The sequence below is a fragment of the Meles meles genome, chromosome 7 (genome assembly GCF_922984935.1).
Source record: "Meles meles chromosome 7, mMelMel3.1 paternal haplotype, whole genome shotgun sequence".
In the NCBI taxonomy this organism is placed as follows: domain Eukaryota; kingdom Metazoa; phylum Chordata; class Mammalia; order Carnivora; family Mustelidae; genus Meles; species Meles meles.
In genome coordinates, this window is record NC_060072.1 from 104,945,145 (window position 1) to 104,969,121 (window position 23,977).

General features: G+C 48.6%; 3 protein-coding genes and 1 non-coding gene across 4 annotated transcripts in view; 3 read left to right on the plus strand and 1 right to left on the minus strand.

Annotated features, from left to right (window-relative positions):
* LPCAT3 (lysophosphatidylcholine acyltransferase 3) overlaps window positions 1-12,575 on the plus strand; it is a 39,087-nt gene extending 26,512 nt beyond the window's left edge. The window contains exons 2-13 of the mRNA XM_046011646.1: window positions 6,018-6,125; window positions 6,841-6,947; window positions 7,569-7,662; window positions 7,833-7,870; window positions 8,295-8,473; window positions 9,277-9,385; window positions 10,141-10,227; window positions 10,328-10,494; window positions 11,316-11,463; window positions 11,542-11,700; window positions 11,811-11,939; window positions 12,189-12,575. Of these exons, the coding sequence (XP_045867602.1) occupies window positions 6,018-6,125; window positions 6,841-6,947; window positions 7,569-7,662; window positions 7,833-7,870; window positions 8,295-8,473; window positions 9,277-9,385; window positions 10,141-10,227; window positions 10,328-10,494; window positions 11,316-11,463; window positions 11,542-11,700; window positions 11,811-11,927 (1,313 nt within the window). The 3' untranslated portion in view covers window positions 11,928-11,939; window positions 12,189-12,575. The remainder of the gene's footprint in view (window positions 1-6,017; window positions 6,126-6,840; window positions 6,948-7,568; window positions 7,663-7,832; window positions 7,871-8,294; window positions 8,474-9,276; window positions 9,386-10,140; window positions 10,228-10,327; window positions 10,495-11,315; window positions 11,464-11,541; window positions 11,701-11,810; window positions 11,940-12,188) is intronic.
* A 209-nt stretch (window positions 12,576-12,784) lies between these two features.
* Window positions 12,785-18,867, minus strand: EMG1 (EMG1 N1-specific pseudouridine methyltransferase). The gene is made up of 6 exons (XM_046011648.1): window positions 18,550-18,867; window positions 14,293-14,394; window positions 14,045-14,186; window positions 13,605-13,663; window positions 13,371-13,520; window positions 12,785-13,032 (listed from the first exon to the last, which is right to left on the minus strand). Exons 1-6 carry the CDS (start codon window positions 18,715-18,717, stop codon window positions 12,919-12,921), a joined length of 735 nt encoding a protein of 244 aa, XP_045867604.1. The 5' UTR covers window positions 18,718-18,867; the 3' UTR covers window positions 12,785-12,918.
* A 98-nt stretch (window positions 18,868-18,965) lies between these two features.
* Window positions 18,966-23,977, plus strand: PHB2 (prohibitin 2). The gene is made up of 10 exons (XM_046011647.1): window positions 18,966-19,232; window positions 19,397-19,481; window positions 19,760-19,839; window positions 20,872-21,056; window positions 21,483-21,612; window positions 21,724-21,827; window positions 22,246-22,323; window positions 22,892-22,968; window positions 23,439-23,444; window positions 23,623-23,977. Exons 1-10 carry the CDS (start codon window positions 19,106-19,108, stop codon window positions 23,648-23,650), a joined length of 900 nt encoding a protein of 299 aa, XP_045867603.1. The 5' UTR covers window positions 18,966-19,105; the 3' UTR covers window positions 23,651-23,977.
* LOC123947841 lies at window positions 21,898-22,161 on the plus strand. The gene has a single exon (XR_006819869.1). It is a non-coding gene; the product is annotated as a small nucleolar RNA U89 (small nucleolar RNA).

Genomic DNA, 23,977 nt, shown 5'->3' on the forward strand with positions numbered 1-23,977 from the left:
TAGGGTTAGAGGGTAAAAGGATTGAGAGACCCACTCTTAAGTATATATATACCTAAGAGAACAGAAAATATATGTTCACACATAAACTTGGACACGGATGTTCCATTCATTCAGTACTACCCAAGAAGTGGAAACAACCCAGATGTCCATCAGCTATTAAAAGGATAAAGAAAACACGGTATATCCATACAGAGGAATATTATTTGGCCACAAAGAAAGAGCAGTGCACTGGGAGCATAGCTTCACATGGAGATGAGTTGGGTCACTATGTTGGTCTGAAACTGATAGAACATTGTGTGTCAACTATACTCAAATAAAAAAATTTAATGAAGTATTAATATGTACAGCAACATAAATGAACCTTGAAAACATTATACTAAGTGAAAAAGGCCAGACATAAAAGTCTACATATTTTATGACTCCATCTGTATTCAATTCCCAGAGTAGACAGTCCATATAGACAGAAAGTAACCCCAGCGCCTCCCAGAGTCTGGGGACTGGAGCAGGAAAAGCTATATCCATCACCAGGAGCTTGACAACTTCCCTGTTGATAAAGACTTGGCTGCTGGAAATCAGTGGTGATATTGAGAAATAGGATTTTTTTTGATATTGTATTCTAACAACAGAGGTCAATATTTGGGAGATCTGCCTAACTCAGTGAACCAGTATTTTCCAAATGACCAGTCCGTGGTATTACAAAAATCACTCCTGGGTAAAAGGTTCATTAAAACCACATGAGAGGCCAATGGATTTTAATGTAACAGCATGGAAAGTTAACCAGTTCAGTTGCAGGTTAACCTTTAAGAAACTACTTGTCCAGTTTTGGTATGGTATCAAAGAATCATATTCAAAACAATGTGAAAAGGCTATTAAGATTCTCTTTCCAACTGTATATCTGTATAAAGCCAGATTTTCTTCATATGTTTTAACCAAAACAACATATTAATGGACTAAATGCAGAAGCAGATTTGAGAACCCAGCTATCTTTTACTGAGCCAGACAAAGGCCAGAAATTTGTAAAAATGTAAAAGAGTACCACACTTCTCATTAAATGGCTTTATTGGGTTTTTTGGAAAACAGAGTTGTTCTCATTAGACATATGTTACTTACAATGTCTTCCGTTTACTGTTTTTGAATGAATTAGTAATTAAATACTTCACATTTTTCTTCGTTTTGTTTTCTCACACAGGAGATATTAATGGATAGCATCCACACTGACAAATGTCATTTGAAGTCCTCGGTTAGTTTTAAGAGCCGTAAGTGGTCCCGAGACCAAAATGTTTGAACAGTCCTGCGGTGCGCTGTGGATGTCATGTCAGCCCTCCGCATGGTGTTTGAGGTGGTTGTCTCTTTTGACAAAACTTGGTGTTAGTGTTGGGCTAAGCCAACACACAGCAGTTCTGTCTAATCCTTTCTTCGCCCCCACACTTGCCAAAAATGCTGTATTTTCTTTTCACCGGGGTGATATGAACCACTGACTGATCAAACAGGGTCATATCCTATTCCTCCAGAGTCCAGAAATAGCTATACAGGTTGAACGGTCAAAGAAATGTATCAGACTGGAATGTAAACAGCTCATTTCTCTTTCTTCAAACGAAACTTGGGAACCTGTAGGATTCGTGAGTAATTTCACAGCTAGTATACAGAGAATCAGGAGTGCCATGAGCAATCTAGGTTGTGACAGATCCCAGTTTCTGACTCAGCTGGCACCTGGACCCCAGTAAACATCCAGTGACTGGCTGGAGAATGCTGCTGGGATACTCCGAGACTCCCTGAGCCTCTGACTAGGACCCAGTTCAGTGTGCCTTGAGGTTCACAGTATTTTGGATGCCCTAGTTTTTGCCGTTGGAACATTCCCATTCTAGTTGGGGATCCTTGGGTTTAGCATGTTTGTTAGATCGGCATTCTGCATCTTCTGATAAGTTTCTGAAGCCCCCTCTTTAAAACAATAATCAAAGAAGAAACGGTTACAGAATAGTCAAGCAAGTTCTTGTATGTTTCATAAACAGGGCACCTGCTATTAGTGGCTGTCAAATAAGCATTTCTCAAAGGAATGAATGAGCCAGTAATCCACAGGATATCTAGAAAATTCACTAGTTGCATGAAGCTATAAATTTGTCTATAAAACAGGACATCTGGGGGTGCCTGGGTGGCTCAGTAGGTTAAGCCTCTGCCTTCAGCTCAGGTCATGATCTCAGGGTCCTGGGATTGAGCCCCGCTTCAGGCTCCCTGCTCCGTGTGAGGTCTACTTCTCCCTCTGCCTTCTGTTCACCCTGCTTGTGCTCTCTCTTGCTCTCTCTGACAAATAATCTTAAAAAAAAAAAAAAAAAAAAACTTTATAAAACAAACCTCTGTTTGTTTGGTGCTATTAAAGAAAGACCATAGGGCGCCTGAGTGGCTCAGTGGTTTAAGCCGCTGCCTTCGGCTCAGGTCATGATCTCAGGGTCCTGGGATCAAGTCCCGCATCGGGCTCTCTGCTCGGCGGGGAGCCTGCTTCCCTCTCACTCTCTCTGCCTGCCTCTCTGCCTACTTGTATCTCTCTATGTCAAATAAATAAATAAAATCTTTAAAAAAAAAAAAGAAAAGAAAGACCATAACCCCTAGTCAACAGGCTTAGAATTTTATTCTCAGGACCTAGTACAGACTGCTGCTCTGCCTTAGGATTTTTTGTAAAGCATTCTTTCTTAACCTTGGTTGCACATCACCTTCCCTCAGACCTACCGAATCAGACTCGGGGGCAGGGAGTGAGTGAGGAGGTGCTTTCGTTGGCCTTTTTTTTTTTTTTTTTTTTTTTTTTAAGATTTTACTTGACAGCGAGAGAAGGAACACTAGCAGGGCGAGTGGGAAAGGGAGAAGCAGGCTTCCCGCTGAGCAGGGAGCTGGATGTGGGGCCCAATCCCAGGACCCCAGGATCACAACCTGAGCCAAAGGCAGACGCTTAAGGACTGAGCCATCCAGGCGCCCTTTCTTTGGCTTTTAAAGATTCTTCTGGGGACTACAGTCATTATATTAATACTGGCTCCCACAGAAAAGCCTTAAGACTCAGAAACAGCTTGTAGGACAACACCCTCCTCAAAACAGCACATCCCTGCGGGGCAGCCAGGCTCCAAAGCCCGCTGAGCTGAGCAGCAGCCAAGACCAAGGTTTGGTGTTTACACACTCAAAATCAGCTCTGGGTTGTCCCAGCAACTCACCCCGCACAGTTCCTTCTTCCTCTCTGCGGCTTCACCCTAGGCTTTGCTGTTCTCCGTGATGATCTGAGTTTTTGGTAACCTGGCCTCCTGCCTTCTCATTTTCCTGCCAACCGCTCCATCTTCTATGTTTACTAGCATGCGCTAACCCTTCACTTACCTGTGTGGAACTCAGCAGCCCCTGTCTATCCCCCGCATATACCTGAAAACAGGAGAAAAAGGGCCTCGAGGGGCCAGGACAAATGTCACCAAGCCTGTGCCCTGCGTCTGTAAGGAAAGCATGCAAGACTCTTGCTCTTAAATCTTTTTTTAACACCTTTAAAACATAGTTATGGTTTCTGAGGAATGCTATGGTAAATTAGACATAGGGAAAGGAACTGTCCTTGGCAGGCACACAGAAAAAGCTCAGGAATTGACTCTTGATCCCTAAATAGCGAGGAAAGGGGCATAAACGCTCTAAGAGATGGATACAAGAACTCAGAATGCGGACAGTGGAGCGCCCACAAGGGTGAGAGCAAGCAGGTTTACACACCTCGGTAGGTCATGACTGTACTCTGGAGTAATTATGGCGCTCTAATAGAGAAGATACTAAATTATATTCAACTTCAGGAAGCAGAGTAGTGTGTGTTGTGTTTTTTATTTTTTTGTTTGTTTTGTTTTTAATTTCAAACATTCGAAATGGTTTTAGGGCTTCCAGTTGGTCAAAGGTCCTCATACCTAAAGGTAAACTCTTGGCTGTGTAGAACTTACTTATCAGTACTCTAGATATTTAAGATCTACCCTATTTTTTTTTTTTTAAGATTTTATTTATTTGTCAGAGAGAGAACACAGTCAGGTGGAGCAGCAGGCAGAGGGAGAAGCAGACTCCCCACTGAGCAGGGAGCCTGATATGGGGCTTGATCCCAGGATCCCAGGATCCTAAGATCATGACCTGAGGCATCCTGAGATCTACCCTGTTTATTGCTTCTATTCATTTATACCCCTGAGGGTGCCTGGGTGGCTCAGTCGGTCAAACGTCTGCCTTCGGCTCAGGTCATGCCTGATCCCAGGGTCCTGGGACAGAGGCCACTGTCGTCAGGCTCCCTGCTCAGCGAGGAATTTGCTTCTCCCTCTACCCCTGCCCCCTTGGGTGCATGCTCTTTCTCCGTCAAATAAAATCTTTAAAATAAAATAAAAAGCAAAAGATTTAAGGCTATCAGACCCTATTCTATATACTTTCTAGTACCTGGCTCTGGTTTCTAGCAAAACTTGCTGCTAACCTGCTGCTCTGTCTCTGCCAAATTTCTGCCCATGTGATATGTAATGAGACTCAATCCTATTTCTTTGCTCATTCGTCTGACTGTGAAAGGGTCATAGATGCCTCCCTCTCCCTTGAGCTAGTAATCCTATATCACTTCATCTCAGCTAGCGAGATAATAAACTGTTCTGTGCCACCTCCTCCCTCATCAAATGCTCTATAAACAGAACACTGGGCATACAGTAGGCATTTAACAAATGTATGTCAAATGAATGAGCCGGTGATGCACAGGATATCTGTAAAATTAACTACTTGCACGAAGCTGTAAATTTGATGAAGAGCCTAGCCCACCAGCAATCCAAGAACATGGGCAGATCTTGGCACCAAGGAGATCAGATAGTTGATACACTGTTACCTGAGGGGGGGAAAAAACATAAAACAAAAAACAGGATACATAAGTACCCAGGCTGTGTTGGTAAGTTAAAAGAAAAGAAGTATGAGAAAATGGACTACAAGCACATAGGTCAATATGTAACACAGTTATTTATCTTCTTGTTCACCTGATAAATAATTGAGCACTTTCTCTGGGTATAACACTTTCCTGAGCATTGTGGAGGTCACCAAGCTCCCCACCGCATTGCCCATGAAAAATTAAGTGTAGTCTATAATTTGACAGCAAGAATTGCAGCAAGTGTAAACCATGATCACTACTTATGCAGTGATGGGATAGGTGACGTGTCCTTCCAGAAGGACGCAAGGAGTCCAGTTCTTGGCACGCACACATTACTGCCATAGGGGTGTTCCTGAGCACAGGAGCCAGACTTCTTGCTAGAACACTGACTAGGAATATGTAGCAAAACCTCGGAACAGGCTCATTGTAGTTGAGGAACACCAAATGTTATTGACCCTTTTTAATTCAGTAAGCCACCTTTCGCCTGCTTTCAGCCCAGCCCGAGATAGCCCTTGTAGTTCAGTCATGGCCCTGGGACCGTGCTGGGAATCACAGCTGTAGATAACATTTTTCCAGGATATTCACACGGAATCATAACACAGTTGATGTCCAGACTTCAGTAGGTGAGGAGTATGCAAATGTATATGCAGGCAGAAATCCAACTTTGCAGCCTGGCATGAATTTACATTTGTCCTCTTAGTAAGCTGATCTTACTCTGCTAACAGATGAGGTAATGAAATCAGATAGATCATAAAGGTGTAAAATAGTGTCCCTGGGCATTGTTGGGCACTCATAATTCCTTGAATCATTTAAAAGAACACAGAGAAAATTCCTAACAATATTTAATTGGCTATAAGGAACACCTAGTCTGGGGACCCAGTTTTGTACCAACTCCATATATAACTCCTATCTTCAGTTTTAAAGTTATATTTGCAAAGAGACTTCTGATTCTTGGGGATGCCGTTACCGTCTCTGCCAATGTCCACAGAATGTATGGATTTTCCACTCTGGGCTGCATTTCATGCCAGCTAAACTTCTAAGACAAAACCAGGAGGGCATTAGGCCTCCTGGTTAGGTGAGTGGGTCACCATTAGGTGAGTGGGGCACCCTCTCACTGATTTTTTTTTTTCCCCTCTAGGTTACCCCTTGGCTGTGTTTTTTCGGCGTTACCTTTTCTTCAAGGACACCTACCTCATCCATCTCTTCCACACCTTTACAGGCCTCTCAATTGCTTATTTTAACTTTGGTGAGTAAACTCAGCAGTTGGCCTCGTGATTGGCCAGAACCCGGGAAGGAGCAGACTTGAACAGAATTTCTCCAGAGAATCCGAATGATAGGGAAGTGATAATGCTGTGCTTGCCGAAAGAGGGTTCGTGTGCACAGGAACAGCTTAATTCACCTCTTACGGACATTCCTCTCCCAGATGATATTTTGAGAGCGGCTGCCTTGGCGGGACCCCATCATTTTCTTGCCCGCACTGTCCGCTCATCAGCAGCACCCCTTTAGCTCAGACATTCAGAAACTCAGTAACTCCCTGCCAGTCCCTTCTATTGATACAATTCATTTCCTTTTCTTCCTCCAAAACATGAGTCTCTTTTTACTTTTCTTTTTTTTTTTTTTAAAGATTTTATTTATTTATTTGGCAGAGAGAGAGATCACAAGTAGGCAGAGAGGCAGGAGGAGACAGAGAGGGAAAGCAGGCTCCCTGCTGAGCAGAGAGCCCAATGAGGGGCTTGATCCCAGGACCCTGAGATCATGACCTGAGCCGAAGGCAGAGGCTTTAACCCACTGAGCCACCCAGGCACCCCATGAGTCTCTTTTCAAAGAAAAAATCCTCACACCCAAGTTTCTTCTGTAAATTTTAAATTCTCCTTGTGTTTAGAAGTTTCAGGAAGGGTGGGAATGCAAAAAAAACAACCCCCGACAACCACAGCCTAAACTGCGCTCCCCTCTGCCTGCAGGAAATCAGCTCTACCACTCCCTGCTCTGCATTGTGCTTCAGTTCCTCATCCTCCGACTAATGGGCCGCACGGTCACTGCCGTCCTCACTACCTACTGCTTCCAGATGGTAACCGCGCCACCCCCTGGGCAGGCTCTGATGGCGGGAGGCTTAGATCGCAGGCACAGCCGACAGCGATTCAGGGCAGCCGGGAGGTCAGGGACTGCGGTGCAGCAGAAGTGAACTAGGAGATCCAGTTTCTAGTCCTTTCTCCTGGCATCACTTTAGCAGCCCGACTTCGGAGAGGTCACTTTTCACAGGCACCAAGTGTCTCATCTCCACACGGCAGGCTGAGATGTTACCCGCCTCCAGGGAGGAGCACCAGCTAACCCCCTTTGCACAGGGCTGGGCCACTCGGGTTCTTTGGTGCTGATGGGGCTTAGCCCAGCTGACTGTCCATGAGGGGTGTCGTTTAAAGGCAAGACAGGAATTCAGCTTGGAATGAGCCATGGACTCTAAGCTCTGAATTCTCCGTTCTGCCCTCATTTTGCCAAGAAGCCTTGAGCAAGTCTCTTCCCCTCTGTGGGTTCAGTTTCTTTCATTTATAGGTACATAAATAAGCCTTTAAGGAGACCAGGATAAAGGAAAAATGAAAGAATACAGTGGGTTTCAGAGCAGGGAGAAAATAAACCCTAGCAGGAGCAGGTGGTAGAATAAGTTCTTCCTTCTCCACCACCCCCACCCCACCAGGCCTACCTTCTTGCCGGATATTATTACACAGCCACTGGCAACTACGATATCAAGTGGACAATGCCACATTGTGTCCTGACCTTGAAGCTGATTGGTGAGTGCTGGCTCACTGCCTTCCCCATTTACACCTAGGCTCCTCCCCGGTCCCACCGTAAACTTTCTTGCTCTGTGTGCCCTCTGGTCTGCTCCTGGCTACACTCAGTCCACAGGCCACATCCTCAGTGCCCTCCCTCTGCTCTACCCACGCCTTCTCTCTCTGCTCAGGTTTGGCTGTTGACTACTTTGACGGAGGGAAGGATCAGGTAAGTACCCATTCCTCCGCAGAGAGGTTAAGGAATGTAACCAGAGGGAAGGAGAAAGGCTGTTGCTACCAAAAGACTGCACCCAGCTGCCAGGAGCAGAGCCTCTCGCCCCTGCCCAGCCTGTGTGAGTTCTGTTTCAGAGAGCACTGAGCAAGGATCAACAAATCTAATTTCCCCGGATCCCGCTCGTGCACACAGTCCAGAGATCAGTGCCGGCCTGGCATTTGGAAAAGCAGCAGTCAGCTGTTGCTAAGTTACCCCTCATTTCCATGTGAAGCGGCTCCTCTTACCCATACCATGCCCTCAAAGAGATGGCTATCTGAAGAAGCCCGGTTTTGTGGGTACAAGGGTGGGGAATACACAGACTGGCTCTTGAGGGGAGATGCAAGGCTATCCTGAACCGTTCATTCTCTTCTTGGCATAGAATTCCTTGTCCTCTGAGCAACAGAAATATGCCATACGGGGTGTCCCTTCCCTGCTGGAAGTTGCTGGTTTCTCCTACTTCTATGGGGCCTTCTTGGTGGGACCCCAGTTCTCAATGAACCACTACATGAAGCTGGTGCAGGGACAGCTGACTGACACACCAGGGAAGATACCAAACAGGTAAATCCCCCTCTTGGTCCAGACCTCTGTATAGGTGTCTCACCTTATACAAAGCCACTTCTAGACGACTTCCAGAAGACCAGCCCTGGCCGAGTTCTCCAGCGTGGCCCTGGCTCACAGGCCTGGGCCACAGCAGGCGCAGGACTGTTGCAATGGGCACTCTATCCCTGCTCATTGTGGCCAGCAGGTCCTTTTCAGCTGAGGCTACTTCCAGCCATCCATTCTGACCCTCTAGTACAGACATAAAAATTCACTTTTATGCCATAGGATTTTGCCTGAACAGCCATGTCCCTGCCTTTAAAACCCATTTTCTCCATTTTTGGGGGGGACGGGGATGTTAAATGTATGAAAATACATATATATGTGTATATACACACACACACATCAGAGTAGAAAATTGAAGTTACTGGAAAAATCCCTTTCCTGAGAAGTTGCCTGGCCTGTGGCTGAGCCTTGATTTGGCCAGGGTAGGAAGGAGCAGATTGAGAATCGGGCATTCTCCTGTCCTCCACCTTGGCCCTTCAGGCCCAGTGTGGCCAGAGAAGGCCAGCGAGGCCGTGCGGTCCCACAGGCTCGCACACACTGCTCCCTTGTCACGCTGCCCTAGCCCGGGACTGGTGGGCTCCTGCGTTAACCACTCCTCAAAGCCAGCCACGTCGAGCTGCCTCTCCCTGACACGGACTGTTGGCTTGGCACCGAGAGCGCCTTGTCCCACACACTCTGAAACACTCCTCTGCGTAATTAAGGTCAGAGGGTGAAGGGACGAGGCTCTGCCCGCTGTGACCCTGCTTGTTCCTTTCCAGCACCATACCTGCTCTCAGGCGCCTGAGTCTGGGCCTTGTCTACCTAGTGGGCTACACTGTGCTTAGCCCCCACATCACAGAAGACTATCTCCTCACTGAAGACTATGAAGTGAGTGGTGACTGGTGCAGCAGCCGCATGGCCGTGTCCGAGTTAGAAATGAACAGGCAAGGATCCCTGTAGCTAGGCGAGAAGTGGGTAACACCATCGACAAATGCATGTTGGTTTTGCTCTTAGATCTGGGAGAGTTGGTGTGTCCATGCCAGCCGGGCCGGGACATGTTCATCAGCCAGCACTGAACGACCTTCGCGGGCACAGGGCTGTGCCAGGTGCACGTTGAGTGGCCCCTCCCCTCCCTCGGGAGCAGCTCGTAGCTTGACGTATCGCAGCCAGGGACTCCTTGGAGCCTAGTAGCTTCCGGTCCTCTCCAGCCTGTTTTCTTCTCTTGATAGATTGGGGGCTTCTAGGGAATTCAAAAACCGAGGGAGGGGGAAGTGCTGGCTTTTGCTCCTGCCCAGCTGAAAGGCTTGCAGCAGCTCCCTACGCACTCTGGGTAGGTTTGTCTCTTAAATTAACATTGACCGTGGATATCTAAAAAGTCCCTTAGTACTTGGTGTCCCAAATGCTCGGTGCTTTAGAAAGTTAGGGAAGAGGCTGTTTCTGGGACTCTCCAAAGAGAAAGGCGAACGGATGTCCGCTGGGTTCCCTACGTCTTCCTCTTACTTAGCCTGTGCGAAGGGCCACCCAGCAGACCGCCAGGTGGATGCGCCGCGGTCAGCCACGCGTGTGGAGAGGAGGAATGTTGAGGGAAGTTTGCCTTACCCAGGGAGCATCCCTAACGCGCAGCTGTTCTTCCTTCTCTCAAGAACCACCCTTTCTGGTTCCGCTGCATGTACATGCTGCTCTGGGGCAAGTTCGTGCTGAACAAATACGTCACCTGTTGGCTGGTCACGGTAAGTCACAAAATGAAAGCGGGTCCTCGTTCAACAAGCCGGGGGGGCATTGTGGCAAGGAGTGTAGCAGGAAGGCTCATGGAATTGCTCCTTCCCTCAGGAAGGAGTGTGCATTTTGACGGGACTGGGCTTCAATGGCTTTGACGAACGTGGGAAGGCACAGTGGGATACCTGTGCCAACATGAAGGTGTGGCTCTTTGAAACAACCCCCCGCTTCACTGGCACCATCGCCTCGTTCAACATCAACACCAATGCCTGGGTAGCCCGGTAAGCCACTGACAGGGAGGTCTGGGCCCTAGCTCCTCCTCCTTCTGCTTTCCCAGATTTGAAGGTACAGATGTACTGTCCATCTTTTCCCACTCTGGGTAGAGAACCTCCAGTCATCCTCACACCCACACACTCATACATAGTTTTGTCCCTGCTCCCATCCCCCCAGAACCCATTCCTATCATATCTGTAGGACACAAGCAAGACCCAGACATGCCTTGAGTTTTCTGTTTGTTTTTTAGAGGAAGAGAGAGAGGATGGGGTGGGACAGAAAGAGGAGAGAATCTTACACAGGCTCCATGCCCAGAGCAGAGCCCAACACGGGGCTCGATCTCACGGCCTCAGATCATGATCTGAGCCAAAATCAGCAGTCAGATGCTCAATCGACTGAGCCACCCAGGCGCCCTAAGTGCCTCGAGTTTTAATCCCACTTCTGCTACCCACTAGTTTTATGTTCCCCGTTGGCGTTGTTAACTTGTCCCCAGTGCACCAGTGGGAGCCGCGCTGGAGCTGGTCTGTCCTGCACACCCCTGTGCCCGAGGCATGAGTGTGCAGCAAGCACCTGGGCAGCTATCGACAGAGTGGCTTGTCCCGGCTCACCCGGCTAAGCTTGAGGCCTGTTTTCTGTCACCGAACTGAGCTGGAACTTCTCCTTTCATCTCTAAAGCTAATCCGATGGCACTCCCTCCCTTACCGGGGGTGGCCCCGAGCAGGAGCCAGCCACCACCACTGCACACCTCGGGGCGCTAGGAAGCCAGAGGCAAGATGGCTGCGGTGCATAGACTGGTCTGAGGCTCATCCCCACCCACCCTTTTCTCTAGTTACTTCTTCAAACGACTCAAGTTCCTTGGAAATAAAGAACTATCCCAGGGACTCTCATTGCTCTTCTTGGCCCTCTGGCATGGACTACACTCAGGATACCTGGTCTGCTTCCAGATGGAATTCCTCATTGTTATTGTGGAGAGACAGGTAGGCCTGAAGGGTGGTGTATGAACGGGGATTATGAGAAGGGGCCAGACACTGATGACCTCTCCGCTCACTCCCCAGGCTGCCAGCCTCATTCAGGAGAGCCCAGCCCTGAGCAGGCTGGCTTCCATTACTGTCCTCCAGCCCTTCTACTATTTGGTGCAGCAGACCATCCACTGGCTCTTCATGGGTTACTCAATGACTGCCTTCTGTCTCTTCACCTGGGACAAATGGCTGAAGGTAAGTGAGGGCCTACTGGCAAGGACGGGGGAGGAGGTGTCACTGAGAGCTCAGGCAGTAAGGGATAGTCCCTGCCCTGTGTCTGCCTCAGTGGCCTTTACCTCCCCCAGGTGTACAAATCCGTGTATTTTCTCGGCCACGTCTTCTTCTTGAGCCTACTCTTCGTATTGCCTTATGTTCGCAAAGCAATGGTGCCAAGGAAAGAAAAGTTAAAGAAAATGGGATAATCTGTTTCCCCGGTGAGTAAATACCGCTGTAGCAAAGCTAAACTACCAAGTGACAGGACAGGGCACTAGATTGGGGCTAACAGGCGGGGAGTATGAGACACTTGGGAGTAAATCCCAAGGCAGCCTGGCTTCTCGGAAACCCAGCGTGGGGCATGGACTCCTCAAACTTGGGCTTGCCAGGAAGAAGCTGGAAGGGCTATAGACCAGACACTAGAAGGAGGGCCTCTGACCAGCCTGCCCATCAAGTCTCTTTTCTTGCAGGTGGCCTAGAGCGGGACTGGTGCAGAGATGTTCCCTTTCCACAGCACTCCTGCGCCTCAGAGCACAGAACAGAGAAGCCAGGGGGCGGGAAGACACGGTACTGCGGCCAGCCACACCTCCACCTGGGGCCAGAGGGGAAGCTCTTGTGGGAGGAGCAGAGGGCCCGTGTCTCCCCTCGTGGCTCCCCCATGCACGTTGCCTTATCTCTCCCCCTCTAGCCAGGATCTGTTGTGTTTTTCTTCTGCCAATTTACTCTGATTGTATATGTGCCGTTACCACCAACCCCCCCCATGGGGGGGAGGGGAGGGTACCAGGCCCCACCTGCTCCACTTTTTTCTACCTTGGAACTGTACCAGATAAAATCACTTCTCTTTGTTCAGTTTTTCACTGCTAGCCCTGCTGACTGCTTTCTTACGGACAGTTCTCCAGGCGACAGTTCTCTGTGCCCGCCCTGTAGCTGAAGTAAGCAGGGCTGGCTCCTGGCCCTCGGCTATGAACCCTGTAACCTCACCTCTTTTCCTGAAGGCTGAGGAGAGTCGCCACGTCACACCATTAGCTGCTGCTCATTTAAAAAATCCTCAAAGAACAGCCAGGTCTGCAAGAACAGTATTTATAGGGTAAACAAATAGCAAATGTACAGCCTCGGTGCAAGAAGTTCCCCTCCGAGCAGTGAGCTGAAAGCAGGGTGGAGGGATGGCCACAGTCTCTGTCCCAGAACAGGGCACTACTGTCAGATGACCCCCCAGACTTCTTCAAAGGCTGTGGTGAGTTTTGCACAGGTGAGGGCTGCAGAAAGGGGGTAGTTGCTGATGGACACCATCTTCTCTGTATACTCCACATTGACCTAAAAGAGAGAAAGACTTCTGTGTGCTGGCTGTCACTCTCTTAACAGGGGAAGCCCTTCTTTGGGACAGGAAAAACACAGCTGAGCTGGTATTTCGCAGAGCTATTTAATACCAAATTTGTACAAAGGAGGAAGAAGGTCCTGACTTGTCACTGTCAAAAATATGCCAGTGGCCCTCAAAAGATACAGCCTGGGACAGGACAAGGAGGCCCCACTGGTCTCCCAGATTTGTTCTCACCCTGTATTTCCCAAGGTCATCAAAAAATGCCAGCTGTTCTTAGAATTCTGTATGAAGCCTCAGCTCTATGAGGAACCCAAGAGTTGAGCCCGGACCTTACCTGGCCATGGGCAAAGGCCCCCACCACAAAAACAATAGGGTCGCTGCTGGGTACCAACTCCCGTACATCACTGACGACCGGGATGGAGAAAGAAGTACCAATCTTCATACATCCAACTGGAAAGTGATCTGATACCGGATTCTTAATTACCTAAAGTAAGAAGGGGGGAGGGGGAATCAGCCCCAGAAACAGTCTCAGAACCCCACCTCCAACCAGTGGGGACCAGTACCTCACCTTCAAGAGCTTCTGGGGCCCATCAGCTGCTCGAACACTGAGTTTGTGTAAAAGCTGAACTGGGGGAGGGGAAAGAAAGTTCAGAGCTAGGTGGTAACCCGGTTTCTTCTGCCCAGAAATCTAACCAGAAAAACCCATAGTTAAAGTGGGCTCCCTATGTCCTTTACATCCACACCACGGTCCTAAAATGTTCTGAACGAGCAGCTTTGAGCAGAGGACTAGCTGGATGACAGTGAGTTTCCGCTCCCTTCTTCACTCAGCAAGGAACCCATGGACACCTGGGAAGATAATGAAGAGCCCCTCCCTGTTCTGGTGTCAGACATGTTCCCCACTCCCCGCCCCAGGCTTAAAAAGTTCACATTTCATTTATCCCATGTCCCCTTCCTCCCTTCTTCACTAGCGTAGAGTTCATTCCGAATGTTAAGTCCTAAAGCTCTCACCCATGAGGCCACAAAAGCGGTCAAAGGTTCTGGGAATTCGAGTCTGGGGGTTCACTTCAATCAGCACGTTCTTCTGTGTATGGATATAAACCTGTAGCAAGCCAGCTCGGTTCAGGGGACTGTCCATCAGCATCAGTAAACTCTGAGGGAGGCAGAACCGAGGCTCAGTTCAGACTGAATAGAAGCAGCAGCTGCCGGATCCTCTGCCCAGAGTCTCAGGGGTTTGCCAGCTCTGTCCCTGGAGTTACCTGGTGAGCTATGTCTGGTCTCACTTCCCCAGGGTCCCGTCCATTCTTCAACAACACAGACTTGTGCTTGTCACAGTTGAGTAGCTCATATGTCTTTCCTACCTGAAGAACAGGGACCATGACAGAAAGTAACATAACCTCCTTTTACCTAGACTAGTGGTTCTCAAAGTGTGGTCCCCAAATCAGCATCCTCATAATCACCATCTAGGAACTTGTTAGACAGTCAAATTCTCAGGTCTGCTCCAGATCTTCTGAATCAGAAACTCTGGAGATGGAACCCATCAAGCCCTTCAGTGGGTTACTATGTGGCCACTGACCCTTTCTCCCCTCCCACCATAACTGTTCTTAAAGGGAAAGGAAAGAAGGACACAGCCTGTGGTTTGACATGCTCTAAACTTCTGCACAACAAAGGAAACCAACAAAACAAGGCAACCTTGGGAATGGGAGGAGGTATTTGCAAATGACGTATCTGATAAGGGGTTAATATCCAAAATCTATAAAGAGCCTGCCTAACTCAGCACCAAAAAAAAAAAAAAAAAAAGCAATCTGATTCAAAAATAAGCAGAGAACCTGAACAGACATTTTTCCAAAGAAGACCTATAGATGGCCCATAGACACATGAAAAGATGCTCAACATCACTCTTCAGGGAAAGGCAAATCAAAACCACAATGAGATACGTCACCAGCCAGAATGGCTAGTATCAAAGGTGAGAACTTAGTGTTGGTGAGGATGTGGAGAAAAGAGAGCCTTGGTGCACTACTGGTGGGAATGTAAATTGGTGCAGCCACTGTGGAAAACAGTATGGAATTCCTCAAAAAATTAAAAATACAAGTATCATACAATCCTGTAGTTCCACTACCGTAGTTACCCAAAGGAAATGAAAATAGTAATTTGAAAAGATCTACACAGCCTTGTATGTTTACTTCAGTGTTCTATTTATAATAGCCAAGATTAGGAAGTAACCCAAGTGTCCCTTGATAGATGAATGGATAAAGATGTATACTGAGGGGCACCTGGGTGGCTCAGTCAAGCGTCCAACTCTTCATTTTTAGCCCAGGTCATGATTCCCTCTTCCTCTGCCCCTCCCCTCTCACCAGATACCTGTGCACTCTTTCAAAAAAAAAAGTATATTGAACAGTGGTTTTATATGAAACTGCTTTGTAAACCACAAGTTCCTCAAGTATCAAGCACAAAGCCAGAAATAATCCTGGAATAACAGGGGCATGAGTGAGGGTGGGATGTTATCCTGGGAACTCTTGTGTACACCAGAAAAGTCAGCAGCTAGAAGCGCAAAACTAAAGATCCGGTATGCTCTATAGCAGCTAAAAGAAATAATTGCAAATTGCAATTTGGGAGTCAAGGAGTATTAAAACGGTCAATAAAAAGTCTTAAAAACATACCATTAAATAGAAATACCAGATTAGAAAGGCTATATTTTCTGTGCATCAACAGAACATTGGTATATGTCTGGCAACAACTTGAGGATATGTAACTAACTGAAATGACAAAAAAGTCAGAGTAGGCACAGGAAAAGAACAAAGGACCGAGAACCACCTCCATGGGACAATCTTAGTTATCAAAGAAAAAGAACCTCTTGAATAGAATAACCCAGTTTCTACCCAGTAGTTATAACTAGCAGTTTTGTTCTTTTAATGAAATAGAGATGAAAACAGAGTACATGTAGTAATGGTAGGCAATGGTTTATGAAACTTCTAGTATTTTATAGTTGCCTTGTGTGTACCTACTTACAATGTAATTTTTAAATTGTGGTTTGTGGTTAATAAGCTTGAAAACCACTAACTAGAGTAATCAGAGAATGAACATACGTGTATTCATTTCCTATAACAGGTACTGGAGATAAAAGAATTTTTTTTAAAGATTTTATTTATTTATTTGACAAAGATCATAAGTAGGCAGAGAGGCCCGCAGAGGGAGAGGGGGAAGCAAGCTCCCTCCTGAGCAGAGAGCCCGATGCAGGACTCGATCCCAGGACCCTGAGATCATGACCTGAGCCAAAGGCAGAGGCTTAACCCACTAAGCCATTCAGGCACCCCGAAATATAAGAATTTTTAAAACCTTATTCCCTGCCCTCATGGATCCTTCTAGTAGAAGAGACATGAAACCACAACCAAATTTTGATGAACATTATGAAAAGTGAATCACTGGGTTCATTAAAGGATTAAAACAGGAAGGCCTGGGGAGAATCTTAAGCAGGCTCCATGCTCAGTGTGGAGCGAGATGCATTTTATGACCCTGAGATCATGACCTAAGCAAAAATCAAAGAGTCAGATGCTTACCGACTTGATAAAGAACCTAGAATCAGGAACAATAGTAGTAATTCCAAGTGACAGACATTAATTATTCTAAGCTCTTTACTGATTACTACCTCTTTTCATCCTCTCAACAACCCAGTAAGGTAGGTACTATCATCCCCATTGAACATATGAAGAAACAAGAGTCCCTTGTGTTTACAGGACATTCAGAATTAATGGGCTGGAAATACAGCAAGCAATTAAGTGAGGGATGAATAACAGATCCTATAATGAGAAATATCATTACTGATGGGGCGCCTGGGTAGCTCAGTGGGTTAAAGCCTCTGCCTTCGGCTCAGGTCATGATCTCAGGGTCCTGGGATGGAGCCCCGCATCAGGCTCTCTGCTCCGCAGGGAGCCTGCTTCCCCCTCTCTCCCTGCCTGCCTCTCTGCCTAGTTGTGATTTCTCTCTGTCAAATAAATAAAATAAAATAAAAAGAAATATCATTACCAGGACGCCTGGGTGGCTCAGTTGGTTAAGCGGCTGCCTTTGGCTCGGGTTATGATCCCAGCATTCTGGGATCGAGTCCCACATCGGGCTCCTTGCTTGTCGGGGAGCCTGCTTCTCTCTCTGTCTCTGCCTGCCACTCTGTCTACCTGTGCTCACTCTCGCTCTCTCTCTGACAAATAAATAAAATCTTTAAATATATATATATATCATTACCTAAGAAAAATGAAAAAAAAAAAGGGCAGGCTTTCTAGACTGCAAGCTTAGTATAGTAACAGTGGTTGAAGTAAAGATGGAAAAGAATCACAGCATACATTACTACCAAAATAATACTTCCAGGGGCGCCTGGGTGGCTCAGTGGGTTAAAGCCTCTGCCTTCGGCTCAAGTCACGGTCTCGGGCTCCTAGGATCGAGCCCCACATCAGGCTCTCTGCTTGGCAGGGAGCCTGCTTCCTTCTCTCTCTCTCTCTCTCTGCCTGCCTCTCTGCCCACTCGTGATCTCTGTCAAATAAATCTTAAAAAAAAAAAAAAAGGATGGGAAAACCCAATAAAATTTAAAAATAATACTTCCAAAAAGCACTCTCAAAGTATTAACCCCCACTTTATAAACTGAGGACAAACTTGTTTTCCGAATCAAGATCACACGCTTAAGTATAACAACCAAGATTAGGGGTGCCTGGGTGGCTCAGTGGGTTAAAGCCTCGGCCTTCGGCTCCAATCGTGATCCCAGGGTCCTGGGATCCAGCCCCTCGTTGGGCTCTCTGCTCAGCGGAGAGCCTGCTTCCTCCTCTCTCTCTGCCTGCCTCTCTGCCTACTTGTGATCTGTCAAATAAAATCTTTAAAAAAACACACACACACAAGATTAAAACCAAAGTATGACTTATAAACCCGGGCTGTTTTTTCTAGGCTTACTCACTGGACAAGTTTAGATGTAAAGGGTAAGTGAAATCAAGAGAATGAGAACATTGCAGTTTTAAGATAGGGAATTGCTGGATTTATTCAGGAAAACGGCCGCATGACGGTTAAAAACAAAAAAAGACTTAAAAGATAATATGACCCATTGTTTCCAAGTGGATAGTAAATCTAAAGGAGGGTGGCAACAAACACATGTAAACGAAATAAAACACAAAGTCCTAACAAGCAAAAGGGTTGGGCGAATTGAGCCGCAGCAACTACCTTTCTCCTTTAAGAACTTGTCTTAAGATACGGGATGACACTATGGACAAATCTCCTCTCCCCTCCCCTTAGATGACCTTATCACAGAAGCCTACTAAATCAATTGACAGCCAGAAAGGGACAGCTGCGGTGGGATTCAAGAAAGATGGAATTAGAGTGATGCCAAGCCAGGATCTTAAACCAAGAGACGGTAAACTACGCCACTCTTCGTCCAAGACGATGTTTCACTCTGCCTCCCCATCCACTTTGAGCCTCTCACCCTCAACCCTCGGGGGTCCCATCCTATCGATCTATTTCTCCACTTCCTTGTCCCAAATTACCTTGACCGTCTCCAGACTGGCCCCTTCCAACACCACAATAAGCCTTCGCCCTCCGATCTTGTTTCCCGCCCCGAGTCGGGGCCGCTTGGGAGGCACAGCATCCCAGCCCTCTTCCTGCTCCCCACCGCGCCGTTCACGAGGTTGGAATCTGCCATTGGGCGCAGCCATCTTGCCACCGGACCGGAAATTGCGCTAAAGTCCTTAAATTAAACCTCGGGCTGGTCCTAATCTTAAACTTCCTTCCCGCTGCCATTTTGAAGGTGGGCACTCGGAAATGGCAACCGCTAGCAGCCTCGCGCTACTGAAGCGCCTCTGGAAGGGCAGAGTTCCAGAAGGGGGCGGGAACTTCCGAATGCGTAATTCCCGTGCGCGAAGTTCGGGTCCGCTGTGGGCGATGGGGCGGGTTTAGACAGGAGCGCACTTCCGGTGCCCTTTCTCCCGCGAGCACGTCGCGCCCCGGACCCTCGTGTAAGGGTGTGATCTCTGAACTGGAGTGGGGCTGAGGTGGGCCGGCACCGGCTTCTGACCTGTGGTGCCGCTGGCCTCAGGATCGGACATGGCCCAGAACTTGAAGGACTTAGCGGGACGGCTGCCCTCCGGGCCCCGGGGCATGGGCACGGCGCTGAAGCTGCTGCTGGGGGCCGGCGCTGTGGCCTACGGCGTCCGCGAATCCGTGTTCACCGGTGAGCAACCTCTGCCAGCTCTCCGGACTCTTCTCATCCCCCCCAGATTCCCTGTCCTGTCCCGCCGGAGCCCCACGCACACCCACTCCCTCTCCCCGCCCCACCAGAGGCTAGTACATACTCTCAGCAGTGTTTTAGCCTGATCCCAACTCCTCTCCCCACAGTGGAAGGCGGGCACAGAGCCATTTTCTTTAACCGGATCGGTGGCGTGCAGCAGGACACCATACTGGCCGAGGGCCTTCACTTCAGGTAATGGCGGGCCCAGCGGACTGACCCTGACCCTTCACCCTTGAAAGCCAGCCCACCAGTGGCTGCAGTAGGACTTCAAAGAACTCCGCGCTGCCCTTTATTTCTCCTGGACATTGGGAGCTCCCCCAAACTCCTCTTTTCCAGAGGGGGAAGAGAATTTCTCCTTGTCCGTGGTTATTAAGAGGTGGAGCAGGCCAAGAAACACGTGGGGAGAGATACCAGGCAAAACTAATGGAACTGCAGGCTCCTAATACCTGTTCCTGTTCCCTCCCCTGCAGGATCCCCTGGTTCCAGTACCCCATCATCTATGACATTCGGGCCAGACCCCGAAAAATTTCCTCCCCTACAGGCTCCAAAGGTATGTCTGGTCATTTGGTAGTCCTTAGCAGATGTCTGCATAAAGTAAGCAAGGGAGCCTGGCAGGAGATCCAGGGGTAAGAGAATAGTGTCATATCTTTTGGGCCTTGGTTTCCAAATCTATAAAAAAGGACTATAATAAAAGTATCTGGTTTTGGTTAAAGCAATACTTTTTTTTTTTAAGATTTTATTTATTTATTTGACAGAGCACAAGTAGGCAGAGGGAGGAGCAGGGAACCCAATGTGGGGCTCAATCCCAGGACTCTGGGATCATGACCTGAGTTGAAGGGAGCCGCTTAATCGACTGAGCCACCCAGGCGTCCCCAAAGCAGTACATTCTTGACATACTGTGTGTTCAGCCATACCTATCAACTGTCACCTCCCGCTAACGTAAATTCAGTGAGAGCGCTGTTTGTCCTTTCTTATTCACTGGCTAGATCAAAGCCTTAGTGTAAAGCCTTGTCTTCTTTAACTGCTTGATTAATTCTGTCCACTAGTGTCCCCTGTCCTGGGCAGACTTGGTCCCACTTTTCACTGGAGTACCTGTTCCCTCCCTTTTAGCTGTGTCTTTGAGATTCCCTAGACCCCTTTCTCACACACAGGCATGTACACACTAATTCAAGTAGCTCACCTGTGCTGTACTGTTTTGTACTGTTTTTAGTGCAAATGGCTTAACATTCCCTGAATCCTAGGCCCTGGGGATAAAAGATTGATAAAACACAATTTTTATCTTCAAGTCCATATAGTCTCATAAAGAAGGCAGGTGGTTACCATGCAGTGTGAGAGAGCCTACAATAGAGGTTGAACATAGGACAGAAGCAAAATGAGATGTCAGCTCTACTGGCTGGAGAGCTGGCGAGTCAATAGGACTTTACAGTGCAAGAGGCTACATTTGGCCTGTCACCTTGCCCAGCACTGCGCCAGGTGTAGAGAGCGGCATGTGGAGGAGAAAACGCTTGGAGAAGGGTGCTTGGGTAAAAGGCCAGATGAGGACCCTGGAGCCTTGGCCAGCTGCTGCTGACCTCTCTCTCAGACCTGCAGATGGTGAACATCTCCCTGCGAGTACTGTCTCGACCGAATGCCATGGAGCTTCCCAGCATGTATCAGCGCCTAGGGCTAGACTACGAGGAGCGAGTGCTGCCATCCATCGTCAACGAGGTGCTGAAGAGTGTGGTGGCCAAGTTCAATGCGTCACAGCTGATCACCCAGCGGGCCCAGGTCTGAGCTGTCACCATATACGTGGCTTCCCACCTTCCCTCCTAGGCCCGAAGCAGTGCATGTTAAGAAGAGCAGCTTGTTAGAAAAGGGTCACAACGCTAGATCCCTTTTCACCTTAGAGCTGCACTGATGGCCACTGTGGGAAACAAGACGAGTCAGGATGGGTTCTCAAGCAGTAGGAAGCATGGTGTTTTCTCACACTAGCAAGGTCTAGAGGTACATATGTTGGGGAGAGTGGGAAATGAGGAGTCACTGACCTACTGGAAAGACTGGACCGAATCCCTTCCAACTCAGGTGTTGTAGTTGAAGAACCAAGAAAGGATTGTTTTCTGCCATTTTCTGGAGCTCTGATATACAGACGATCACAGCAGTAGCCCTCCCTTCCAGTTCTCCAATCTTTTCATTCCACCCCTCCCTGACCCCCAGGTATCCTTGTTGATCCGGCGGGAGCTTACAGAGAGGGCCAAGGACTTCAGCCTCATCCTGGATGACGTGGCCATCACAGAGCTGAGCTTCAGCCGAGAGTACACGGCCGCTGTGGAAGCCAAACAAGTGGGTGAGTTACAGGAGGACTCAGGCCAGGGCTTCTGCAAATCCAGGAGGCAGAATGGGGTCCCTGAGACCTCACATCTGTGATCCCCCTCCCCCGGACTCTCTCCCACCACAGCTCAGCAGGAGGCCCAGCGAGCCCAGTTTTTGGTGGAAAAAGCAAAGCAGGAGCAGCGGCAGAAGATTGTGCAGGCGGAGGGTGAGGCTGAGGCCGCCAGAATGATATCCTGCTGCTGAGAGAGGTCTCTGCCCAGTCCCTGGAGCGTGTTGCTTCCCCCTTCTCCCTCCTGGGCCGGCTGATGACACTAAGGCGAATGCGACTCCGTGCTGTCTGGTCCTTGGCTCCCTGGGGCTGGAGGTTTGGAATGGGATCTGAAATCTTAGTGGGGTGCCCGAGGCGTGGCTCCTCACTGTAAGGCAGATCCATAGCACTGCCGGCCTTGCCTCCATTTCTGCTGCTGCCTCCAGTTTCTGGCAGCTGCCTGCAGGGGGGCCCACAGGTGGGGACCGGGTGGGACCAGGCACCAGGTATCTGAGCGCAACCTTGGATCTGACAGCCTGGAGAAGGGCTGCGGTATTAAGACTGGGCCCAGGGGCTCCGACTGGACTTTGTGTGAACCCTTAACCCCAACCCGCTCACCTGGGAGAAGCCCTGAGTAAGAACCCTGGCTATATCAAACTGCGCAAGATCCGAGCAGCCCAGAACATCTCCAAGACGGTGAGTCTGGGAGCCCCGCGTTCCCCAAAAGGCAGCTGTGGGTCTGGAATCGTTTTAAGTGAAAACACATTGGAGAGGTTCCTGGGTGGCTCAGAGGGTTAAACCGCTGCCTTTGGCTCAGGTCATGATCTCAGGGTCCTGGGATCAAGTCCCACATCGGGCTCTGCTCAGCGGGGAGTCTGCTTCCCCCTCTCTGCCTGCCTGCCTCTGCCTACTTGTGATCTCTCTGTTAAATAAATAAATAAAATCTTAAAAAAAAAAAAAACCACGTTGGAGTGAGGGGATTAGAATCTTGCTCATTGGGGTTTCAACTCAAACTGGCTTCTCCAACACGCTTCCTCCATCACCCGTGATTCCTGTGGGCTTCCTGGCCTTTTTCTGCCTCTGTTATGGAGCTGATACATCACAGTTGGCTCGCTGCTCTGAATCTTTGCGAGCAGAAACCAGGCTATCGCTCGTTGCCGTAGCCCTGTTCCTAACCCACGTGTATTCAATCAGTGGTTCTTCAGTTGCAGGGTTGGGTCCAGGTGTGAATACTAGCATCTGTTTTTTATTTTCGGCCCTACAGATTGCCACATCACAGAACCGTATCTATCTCACTGCGGACAACCTCGTTCTGAACCTCCAGGATGAAAGTTTCACCCGGTAAGACACGTGACTGATACAGTGGGGTGTCACAGAGCATGGGACCTGAGTCTGGTTGCTTGAAAGACACTCTCTGAACCAAAGTTACAAATGTGGGTGGTTGACAGTCGCTAGCTTGACTCTCCTAAGATTGGATTTTATGGGATCAAATAGGATTATTTTTGTCAAAAGCATTCGAGCTGTGACGTTTGGTCCTGAACAGTAGTGAAAGACAATACCCCGTACTTACTCGGAAGCCCTAAAATTGCTGATCAAGGGCGTGGAAGGAAGCTAGAAAGGAGAGGTGGGAAGTGGTTATGGCCAAGGGAACCAGCCTTTTCTCGGAGTGAGATTCCTGGCTTCCACCCATTTGTCTTTTTCTCTTGGGAGCAAAGGAGGATTTAGAGCAGGTGGGACTTGAAACTGTCAAATCACCTGTGTGTTTCTCTTCTCTTTTGTTTCCCACTCGTCTGGTGACCTGGTATCCACAGGGGCAGGTAAGGTGTTGACGCCTCCTTGTTTCTCTGGGTTCTTACAGCTCCTCTCCCAGTACCTGCCTCTTTCCCCACTGCATCATCACACATGCCCCCTCAGGGAGGAGGGAGTGGCCAGAGGTGCTCTGCCTCTCACATTTATGTTCTCTAATAGTGTCGTCTGTCTGTCCCATTTCCACAGTGACAGCCTCATCAAGGGTAAGAAATGAGCTTGGTAACCAGGAACTCCACTCCCGGAGAAGAAGTGGATCTGTTCCTCCCCTGGTTTTCGAGGAGCCAGCTTGGGGTCCAGCACACCCCCCATCCCACCCCCAGTATCACGTGATGGTCCCTCCTGCATCTGTCCTCCCAACCCGTCTTGGATGAACAAAGCCTGACCAGTTTTCGGAGCAGTGATACTGCTCCTCCCTGTGTTTGCCGGAGGTGTTGGGACAGTGTGATTTCAGAGTGATTGCCTACAGTGTTGGTTCCTCCCTCCAGGTCGGGAGGTAATAACCATCATCCCAGGAATTCTCAATAAATTTTTATTACTTAAA

Bases quoted from the DNA above. Each gene is read 5' to 3' on its own strand.
- PHB2 (XM_046011647.1), top strand. From the start codon at position 19,106: ATGGCCCAGAACTTGAAGGACTTAGCGGGACGGCTGCCCTCCGGGCCC. The intron at 19,233-19,396 runs GTGAGCAACCTC...CTCTCCCCACAG, and splicing joins CCGCGAATCCGTGTTCACCG to TGGAAGGCGGGCACAGAGCC. The intron at 21,057-21,482 runs GTCTGAGCTGTC...CCTGACCCCCAG, and splicing joins TGATCACCCAGCGGGCCCAG to GTATCCTTGTTGATCCGGCG.
- EMG1 (XM_046011648.1), bottom strand. From the start codon at position 18,717: ATGGCTGCGCCCAATGGCAGATTCCAACCTCGTGAACGGCGCGGTGGG. The intron at 14,395-18,549 runs GTAATTTGGGAC...CCTGTTCTTCAG, and splicing joins CCAGTCTGGAGACGGTCAAG to GTAGGAAAGACATATGAGCT. The intron at 13,664-14,044 runs GTGAGAGCTTTA...CCCCTCCCCCAG, and splicing joins CCGCTTTTGTGGCCTCATGG to TTCAGCTTTTACACAAACTC.